The sequence below is a fragment of the Phoenix dactylifera genome, chromosome 2 (genome assembly GCF_009389715.1).
Source record: "Phoenix dactylifera cultivar Barhee BC4 chromosome 2, palm_55x_up_171113_PBpolish2nd_filt_p, whole genome shotgun sequence".
NCBI lineage: Eukaryota > Viridiplantae > Streptophyta > Magnoliopsida > Arecales > Arecaceae > Phoenix > Phoenix dactylifera.
Window position 1 is genome coordinate 14,280,588 of NC_052393.1, and position 10,663 is coordinate 14,291,250.

General features: G+C 37.7%; 1 protein-coding gene across 3 annotated transcripts; it reads right to left on the reverse strand.

Moving 5' to 3' along the window:
- Positions 1-1,020: 1,020 nt before the first annotated feature.
- LOC103720503 (xyloglucan galactosyltransferase KATAMARI1 homolog) lies at positions 1,021-3,742 on the reverse strand. Of its 3 annotated transcripts, none has more exons than XM_039122996.1 (3): positions 3,618-3,742; positions 3,397-3,450; positions 1,021-3,166 (listed from the first exon to the last, which is right to left on the reverse strand). In XM_039122996.1, exon 3 carries the CDS (start codon positions 3,058-3,060, stop codon positions 1,363-1,365), a length of 1,698 nt encoding a protein of 565 aa, XP_038978924.1. In that variant the 5' UTR covers positions 3,061-3,166; positions 3,397-3,450; positions 3,618-3,742; the 3' UTR covers positions 1,021-1,362. The 3 variants fall into 3 exon arrangements, with proteins under 3 accessions (XP_038978924.1, XP_038978929.1, XP_038978923.1); XM_039123001.1 differs by having other exon boundaries at positions 3,552-3,701; XM_039122995.1 differs by having other exon boundaries at positions 3,523-3,701.
- Positions 3,743-10,663: the final 6,921 nt, after the last annotated feature.

Here is a 10,663-nt window from a genome sequence, read left to right on the forward strand (position 1 = left end):
AACCAAATGTCCCAAAAAACAGAGCTATCTCAAAGCTTCAAAATGTACAGAAATAATTAACTCCCGTCCTTGCCATTTTCATTTTTACCTAATAAAGAAGCTAGAATGAGGATTCAACATTGCTCTCCAGCAAAAAGAAAAGGAACTGAAAATCGACAAATGCAAAGAGCAAATGAACTTAGTCTTCATGAAATTCCAGCAATTGCTGCAGTTCCCTGCTTTCAGATTATGAAATCAAGGATCGAATAATTCCTACAGTTTCTAGGTAGAAAACTCTCTGAGGCCAAAGAAGGACAAGGACTGATGATATTCAGCAATTGTACAGTTCATTGTATTCAATCAACTTAGTTATCTAGCTTAAGCAACAATCAGTTACACTCAAGCAATCATACATGTAAGAAACATATATGAAATATTTATTTGAGCTGTATATGAAAAAGTATACTAGCTTGTCCACTAATGTTCTCTACATGAATAAAATTCTTGTCCATCTCCAAGACTGAGTCACTCTATAACAAGAAAATTCTGATCTGCATATCACAATTCTTGGTTTGCAAAAGACATCCTGAGGTAGGAAAAGTGCAGATTAAACCAACATTTCACTTCCATAACTCTAATAACGATAGGTGGAACTTAGGCTTTTCTTAAAAATTAAAACTGTTGTTTAGATATTGATGTCAAATTATGGCAATTGCATTATTCACATTATCCTCTTGGCAACCACAACAGGTATGTATTTTGAGTAATTGCAGGGACATTATGTTAATATCATGCTTCTATTCCCTCCCTTTTTATAAAATAAAACAATCATGAGGCCTTCTGCCTCAACGACACAAGCTACACCAGTTAACTGTATTAAGTATCAAATTTCTAAAACTGATTACATTTCGCTTCTAATTCTATATTAAATATTATTTAAATGAAAAATTCACAATGTAGAGAAGCAGCTTCGGACAAGAACTTTATTAATTCACTATATTTCTTATCTTATCTGATTGGATTAAAACGGAGAAGAAAAGATATGATAACAGTATTTCTATCTTTGTAAAACATGTAAAATAACAGTTATACAGAATTATTAAGCAAATGTCGATAATGGATATAATTCCTAAACTATAAGAAAAAAAGAGATACATATAAAGAACATCAGGTGCCTACCACTTAATCCCAAATATTGTTGTAGGCATGATTTCTTTCAAAATTTAGACAATTCATCAAATATGCTAAACATGGTCATAATCAGAACTTGTACTTCCGCGAACCTCCACTTTGATCTCAGTCATGTGCCTACACTGAAGTAGATTTTGATGATGGATCACATGATCTCTTAGCCCTTTTAGCTGATTAAACCTAGCAAATTGGTCAAGATTGACTCCTTTGCTCATTCTTCCATGATTTTTTAGCAGCTTCAGCAGATGAACTACCAGAATCTCCACCACCATCCTTAGGTTTGGAAAAGAATGGATCCCATTCATGTGGTCCAACTGTCCGCTGACCTTCCTCCAGCAAAGCATACTTCCAACTGTTCTCCTCGATGAAGTCCTCATCTTCATGACCCTCAATTATATCCCTCCTCAATTTTGTCACTTTGTCGATAATCGCCTGTACAGCCACATCAAAGGAATCCTTAAGAGTCTCCAATTTTGACCTAGGATCTGCATATATGAGCCTAGGTATGAGATTTATGACCTCCTCTCTCATATCCTTCACAACATCTAGAGGAATTTGCTTCAATCTTTCTTCAATGCTAACATTCCTCTTGCGAATATCATCTTCTGGGATGAAGACTGAATACCTTGAATAATTTCTCGGAAGATGCCAAGTGTATTGGGTATAAGCTGAGCCAGGATGGAAGAAAACAGGGATGCAACCGGCCAACATTGAGTCAAAAGCTGATCTCCTTGTATAAGAATCCCCCTGAGGCTGCAAGCAGAACAAAGAGCTCTGGAACATCTGCATTATGCTGCTTGGAGAGTGGCACTTGCTCTCCCCGAAATCACATTCCAACAATTTACAAACCTTAGATTTCTTGCACTGGTCAATAATCTGTCCTCTGATTGATTTTGGGTTATCAAGGCGTGGTGCCCCTGCAAAGGAGAAAAGAAACTTCCGCTCCAACTTCCTCATCCGATCCTGCCAAACAAAAACGTCAGCATCCTTAGCTGGGTGAAAATAGGTAGGATATGGTATCCCAAAATCATTTGCATTCCATGGGCTCGACTCCACGACCAGCATAGACATGTTCTTGGCAGCCGGTAAGAAGAGAAGCTTATTCCCCCAATCTGATTCAGAATCTGTCAGTCTCCTAAAATCCCATGTGATCCTCCCAGCCACCAAGAAGTGGTCCCTCCCACCCATCACACTCCACTCTGGCCTCTTCATGAGCCAATCCACCAGATCAAGAGAGGCAGCATCCCTGACTGATATGTTATAACCCCAAAGATACCGTGCTATGTCGAAACCAGCATAGAAAGGCACAAAGACAGCAGCTGCAATGGAGGAATCTTTGGTTAAGCACTCGTACTGCTTCATTCGGTTGCTGAAGATCACATCCACAGCGAATTGGTTGGTGGCGTACCACCCAGTGTTCGAGAAGACTCCGTTGACATTCTCAAGGGGCGGGCCCATTCCGGCATTGGTCATGAACTTGCACATGTTGGTCCAAAGGCTGAGCTTTCTGCAATCTTTAAGCATGTCATCGTTGAACCTGGAAGGGAGGTCATGGACATAGATGTACCTCCCACCACAAGGGTCGCTCTTGTTCTCCAGGGTCCTGAGGGCCCGGGTAAAGGGGAAATTTTTGGGTGCTGAATCGGTCTCAGGCAGCTCGGAATGTGGCATAACAAGTGGCTCAGATGGAAGGTTGTCCTTAGAGAAATGTTGGGCATTGGACGACGCCGGATTTATGGGATTATTACTGAGCACGGCGAAATGGAAGTAGAAGATCAAGACCCAGAACACGGCAGATAGTGTGGCTAAGAAGCAGAGCCGGGACGGTGGGTGCTTGCCATTGGTCTTCATCTCCTCGTGGTGACTGGATGAAGGCGGTCGCCGTCTCATGGGATTCTAAGCAACAACTACTCAATTCTCGTCGATATGAGCAACAAATCCAAATTGGCCGTTGATCCAATGGATTCTCCCGTGAAACCCTAACCCTGAATCTCACCTTAAATAGCGCAAATTTTTGGAATCAACCACAGCCAAAGGAAAGACAAGAATATCTCACCTACCAATTATAGAGGCTAAATATAATCCTCTTCTCAAAATCAAAACTTGATGAGTTGAGTCCAAAATATAGAACCCCAAAATGGGCAACGTAACGGGGCCCCAGTCTCCACCGCGCTCCCCAGAATCAGCAAACAGCTAAAAAAATCATCAAATAAATCCTAAACATACCTCGAACCACATCTAGCAGAAACGAACCCTAACCCTGATCGCAACACGGGAAACCTAGAGACATCAAAAGCAATAGAATTCAAAGGAAGAAATCGAAAAGAAAACAACAAAAAACAACTTTTGTACCGAATCAAGCCGAGAAATGAAGTAAAAACCAGATCTTGATAACGAAAAGAAGGGAAGAAGAGATCGGCGAGGCACTGGGAGACCGGAAAACTCACAGAGAAATCGACCGCGGAAGTAAAGAAGAGGAAGGAGCCGACGAACTCCCTATCAATAGAAACTTGCCGCCCTGGCGCATTCTAGATTCAACCCGGTCTCTTTCCATGCCTTTTTTAAACTATTTCTCTAAAATAACATAACTTTAAGAAAAGGCCCTTAAATAATTACGTCATTTTTAATGCAATTATTCAGGCCGCAGCGGCCGCAAGGGTGGAAAGTCGAAACGTGGCGGTGTAGCCGCATTTGGGGGCGTCGTCATGTGCTGAAGTCCGGGTTAACGGAGCTGCACCGCGTAAGGACACGACACGTCTTAGGCGGATGCGCCGTTCGCGAGATGAAACTTTGCCAGCTTTTAAGTTGCTGGGCGCGTCGGTGCTCGCCATTTTCTTAACACGTTAATAACCTAACAAGGCAAGGGCTAGACGCCGGAAACGTTCGCTATGGAGTAACATTAAACAGTAAGATACTGTTTGGAGGAGCTGTTAGTAGTAGAGCTTTTGGAAGTAGAGCTATTAAAAGTAGAGCTGTTGGAAGCAGAGAGTTTAAAAAAAGCTGTTGGCTGTTTGGTAACTACATTTTTAAAGTGTTGTGGCACTTTAACATATATTTGGTAAACAAACTGAGAAAGTACTTTTATGTGACAAAATAACCATAAAGGACATTACCAGTATTATACAACAGAGCATAATAAAATATAATACGTATTAATACATAAATATATGATATAATATAATATTAATGTAATGTACTATAATATTATTATAATATAGTACTATAACATTATGTATTATAGAATAATAATTTAATATAATATTAAATTATTTAACATAACATTTCAATGTATTATGATATAATGTAATATAATATTATATTTATAGTATAATATAATAATAAATATATAAAATATTATAATTATTAATGAAAATTAATTTTTCATCCTTCTAATGACAATTTATCTCTTTAACAAATTTTCTAGCTAGGTGATAAAATTGGTTAAATAATTACTAATATTTTATTTATTTATTTATTTATTTAGATCAGATTATTTGCCACTCACTCATTATTTTTTTATTTATTTTACTTATTTATTTATTTATTTATTATTTTATTTCATTGAAATATAGAAGGGTCGCCGGCCATGGGTGGTGGCTGGCATGGTGGCTGCCACCGTGGGCAGCCACGAGCTCCCAAAACAAAAAAAAAAAAGAAAAAAAAAGAGGAAGAAGGAATAGAGACGGCGGCGTTAAGAGGAAGAAGAAGATAGAGAGGGAGAGGGAGAGGATGGGTGAGAGAGGAAGAGATGGGATGAGGGTTTCGGGAAAAAAAGTGATATTTAAATGGGGGTATTTTCGTCCAAAAAATAGCTTCCCGACAAAGCTAAAAACAGCATTTTCGGAAAGCTCCAAATTGGAACTTCTCCCCAAAAACTGTTTTTAGCTTCCCGCAAAAGCTGAAACAGCTTTTCAAAAATTTTACCAAATACTATTTTTTATCAAAAAGTAACTAATATGAAGATCGAGGCTGCCATGAAGCCGGTCATTTGGGATAAATTTTTTATAAATTAAGCCGAGCACGGCTCAAGAGAGCGGGCCCAAAAAAGTATCCGAAAGCAAACTGTGCAGTTCGAGCTTAGATCTGGTGCACGGTGTTATCAAAAAACCTCTCCTACCAGGTCATCTTGCATAAAGACTACCATGTAATTGCCTCTTTCTGAAATTTGCCAGTTTCGATAAAGGAAACACAAAAGGGTAAAAAAAAAACTTTCAATGGAAGCTCCATTTTCTTACCAGAAAAATGCTGCACTGAAAGACCTTCAGCAACTTCAAATAGTATCGATTTCCTTCAACAGATGTTGGTTCGGGTGCTCTTTCTTCTTTTGAGTGAATGGATTAGCTAGGCCCGACTATCTCTGTAGAAAATGGATATCTTTTTTCTACGCCGATGTATGTCCATCTTTAAGCACCTACCTATTTCTATCCTTTGTAGACAGAAATCTGGACACTTATATCAATAACATTATTAATAGAGCAGATATTCATTATTAAAATATACTAATATAATATAAAAATTATTAGCTTATTAAATTACATTAAATAAAGATTCATTGGTACTGTAAAATTGATATATAATTAATAACAGTATTTGCTTAATATATATTGATATATACTCAATATATATTTATTAAACAAGAAATTAACTAAATTAATGCAGAATTTAGTATTATTATTAATAACTATATGTGCTTAATATATATTAATATTAATAAAAAATATTTTTTATTAATATTTTATCCTGCATAGGTTATTAAATTGCGCTAATACTTTTATGGTTATAATCTTATTTAAAAGTGAAAGGACCACTAACGATCTTACTATATTGTATTTAAATATCCATAGATCCACTATTTTTCTATTGTTTATTATATAAAAGTTAGATAATAATCTTATTATTTTATAATAATATATTATTTAACTACATCAATAGATATATATATATATATATATATATATATATATATATATATATATATATTATTAGTATGTCGTGTAATAATAGTATATCATAATATTAATAGCAAAAATTTAGTTTAAAAAATAAATTTTATATTTATTATATTATATTTTGCTTATTTATTTTGCTATATCTATTTTATATTGTAGTTCAAGGATAGTTAGAAAAAGAAAAAAAAAACTGTATCTTGTGTGTTGGGCGGGCTGTATACACTGGCGTCAAAGTGAATGTTGAGGGCAACTAACAATGTTGTTTGGCTGACAAGCATTATCATAAGCTCATAACATCATGATATAAAATATTATTTTAGTAATATGATGAATATTTATTGGGTTGGGGAGTAACGAAAAATTTAGGGTGGACTAATGGTGGCATGATGAGCGGGTGAAAGTACATGATCTCCAAGATGGGAAGCACATGGTTTCCCAGTTGAAACACAAAGTTTTGAAAATAATCATATCATATCATGATGAACAAGTTGACCAATCTTGGCTGTAATGAGTAATCCACGTCCGGGGTGGTGCTTGACATATGGGCCGTCCCATGGGCGGAAATATATCCGTTGACACGGCAGTCATATTGTGCTAGAAGGAAAGAATGCAGTTCGGATAGACCGTTGGGTCCAGCATGGAAGGTAAGAGACGGAGCACGTTCTAGCCCAAGCTGTAGCTTAGTTGGTGGGATATTTTTGAGTGCAAACATCCTTACATAAACCCGATTCTGGTCTGGATACAAGGTTTTGACAGTCTTGGAGGTCAATTGACACCCCTATGTCCATGCAATTGGTTGTTGCTTAACTCAGCTGGCTCGATACAGGGTCGGCTCAACTCTTAGGCGATTAAGACGGTCGCTTAAGACCCTGGCCTCCAAATGCATTTATTATAGTGAGTTCTAAGATGAGCGTACAAATGCATCAAGGCCCCAATATATTAGAGGGCCTTAATAACTACATATCTTTATAGCTATAAATGCATTGAGGCCCCCAAATACATATCTCTTATCTAAAGAAATTTATTATCTCTTTCCTTATTTATGCATTAAGGCCTCCAAATGCATTTATGTTCGGGCCTTTGAGCTCGCCTTAAGGCTTATGCCCCCAAATGCATTGAGTTGCTTCTGAATGAGGCCGGGGGATGCTTAGAAAAACTCAGAGAGAGAGAGAGAGAGAGAGAGAGAGATGGGATCGGCCACGATGGTGAATCACAAGGGTTGGAGGGTGATTAGATTGAGATGGAAGCTAGGGTTCTCTAGCCTCCAGTGAAATTGGGGAGGAGCCAGAGATGGCCTCTTTCTCCAATTCGAACAAGGTTCCAGCCCTAGGGTGGGGCCGACTCGGCAATGGGTCGGGCCTCAAACTGTAAATTTATATTCAATAACCTTTGGGCTGTTTTTGAAAATTCTTGCACTTTGGGTTAAAATCCAGTGTGCACATGGTACTGCAGAAGGCTCTTCGCAAAATTCTCTGTAGTTTGGGACTTTTCCTTCAGAAAATGTGGCCACATTTGAAACCTGAAAGGACTTGACTGTCTACTATTATTATGATGCACAAATGTATTAGCTATGTGACTTTTGGATTTCCTGGGTTTTCTCTCTCTCCTGATCAATGATAGTTGGCGGGCTTCGGCCCTTCGTTGCCCTAAAAAAGCCGAAAATACTTGGATTTTCATTAGTTGTTAATAGCAGAGGAAGTTTACCATCTGTTGGGGGGAGGATAGGGGATCCGAGACTTTACTCCCACATCGGTTAAGTAACAGAAAGGATTGTGCAATAAATGGAGGGCTTAATTATCCTTCCTTCAAGAGGCACCTTTTAAAGGGTAAAATCGTGAGGGAGGATAACGTATGCGGTACCTGCTCCAAAGCAGACAATATCTCTTGTGGGGACACAATCTCATTTCCTACTCTATCAGTGGTGGCCCATGCAGGTCCCCGCCGTAACTTTCCCGCACGAATCCTCTCCAGTGGGAGAGCTAGTATTAGTTCTCCATCCTGTAAAACCTTCAGGTTGTCACGAATCCTTCCTGCTGGAGGGCTAGTATTAGGAGGCGGATGGGGGACCTGGGGCTTTAGTCCTACATCGGTTGAGTAGCGGAAAGGATTGTGTCTTAAATGGAGGACTTGATTACCCTTCCCTCAAGAGACGCTTTTTAAAGGGCAAAACTATGAGGGAGGCCGACCTGTGCGGTACCTGTTCCAAAGCGGACAATACCTCTTGCGGGGACGCAGTCCCATTCCCTGCTCTAACACCATCAGTAGATGATCTCTTAGGGTTTGGCCATGCAATAACTTAGCAGGCTTCTAATTGGTTGATGGTCACATTTCGAGTAACTAAACTAACCAAGGTTGCTTATTAGGGTCATCATCTAATTCAACAAAAAATAAATTGGTATATTAGTTTCCTTTTCAAATATTTTCTGAAGTTAGTATAATGTAATGGACCTTTTCATGTTAACTAGACCTTTTCATGGTTCTCTTCAAGTAGATGAATCTTTCCGTGGAATGTCAAGATAAGATGCGGAGAAAGCAAGCAAATTTTGTGCTAAAGCATGAGCATCGGTCGCAGGAATTGGTATCAAGGTGGATTTCGAAGCCTAACTATAGTCTTAATTAATGCAAATTGTAGAATTGACTGATCATCCAATTCTTTGTTGTTGACTTTAAATCCAAGTTACAACTAGTCCGAAATGGAATTTCATATCCCTACTCAGGCACCCTGATGGTTCTTTGGTAGGATCTTCCAATGTTTTTGATGTCCAAGAAGGAAATTTAATTATTCTACATAGAATGCTAAACTAAATTTAATTTTATAAGTTGCTAATGTTTGTATACATTTATTATTATATTATACTATAAATATAATATTATATAATATTATATCATATTACATTGATATGTTATGTTAAATAATTTAATATTATATTAAATTATTATCCTATAATATACAATATTATAGTACTATATTATAATAATATTATATTACATTACATTAATATTATACTATGTCATATATTTATGTATTAATATATATTATATTTTTATTATGCTCTGTTGTATAATACTAGTAATGTCCTTTATGGTTATTTTGTCACATAAAAGTACTTTCTCAGTTGGTTTACCAAACACATATTAAAGTGCCACAACATTTTATAAATGTAGTTACCAAACATCAAACAGGTTTTTATAAACGCTCTACTTCAGATAGCTTTACTTCTAACAGCTCTACTTTCAAAAGCTCTACTGCCAATAGCTCCCCCAAACAGGACCTTAAGCATCCACGTAATGCAAACACAAAAGAAAGAAGCTAAACTAAATGTTATAGGCCTATCTTTGCTGGTCGGAGCAGTATATATACTCCATATTAGTTCTTATGAAACTGGAGAATACAGTCACCTGCCAACTTCACTCCAAAATTTTTTAATCTAAAAGCTTTCCGACAACCCCACCACTCCCACAAACATCAGAAATATCAAAGACTTCTAGGTCAATCTACCTAGTATGGGACCTGGTTTCTTAAAAGGTTTTGGTGAGGGACAAATGGACAACTTTTAGTCATCCTAGGAGCTGGGCAGACTTTGTTCAGACAATGTGGATTAGATAAGCAGACAAACAATTGCTAGAATCATATTTTAGTTGCCAACCTGCATGACTTGAACATCTTCAGAAGGTTATGCCGAAATGTTTGTGATGAAGTTATGCTAATTAGTTTCATCTAGGTTTCGTTTTCCTCTACAACTGTTTATTCCCATTCTTCTGCGCTTTCATCTGAATTGGTAATGACTTGCCTGCTCGCTTCTAGTTTATCCGACTTAGGTGTCACATCTTACCTAAGATGTTTGATAATGCTCATGTAGGAGTTTTTTACGTAGCATGACATTCATGGCAACAATTCAGTGTTCTTTTTTTTCTTGGTCAAGTAGCCTAACTCAAGAAAAATAGCATTATATAATGGAAGCCATTCCCTATCAATCTTTGGGCACAGAACAAACTTCTATCAGAAAAATATTCTGATGCAGACATTTTGGAACTTGCGCATGCGTATGAGCATTGACAAGCAAACACACACATATATACAGACACAAAGAGAGAGAGGGAGAGAGCAAGAACCCCCAAAACAAACAAAAGCCTCCCTTGAGTGGGGTTGTCTTCATTGGCCACTCCCACACAGCACCTATTCCAATTGAAGTTTCCACCTCCTTTATAGAATCCACAAGAACCCCACCATGCAAACCCAAGATAACCACAATTTTTTTTTGAAATCTGAACAAGCCATGCATGATTGGGCACTTCATGCCTCAAGATCTACACCAATACTTAACATGTTAAAAAAATAAGGATGGTTTTGTTAACTTGTATAGAAATCCATAATAATAGATATCCAGTGCAAACATGAAGCTTTCATAACCTTGGAGAAATGGGGAGGAACAAAGGCATTTTTGACTTCCCCCCCAGACAGGGAGGAGACTCATTTGCACCCCCCCTCCCCCCTCTTGCAGTTCCCAATAACATTGACGGCTTTTCATCCTTTTCCTAGTGGC

Bases quoted from the DNA above. Each gene is read 5' to 3' on its own strand.
- LOC103720503 (XM_039122996.1), bottom strand. From the start codon at position 3,060: ATGAGACGGCGACCGCCTTCATCCAGTCACCACGAGGAGATGAAGACC.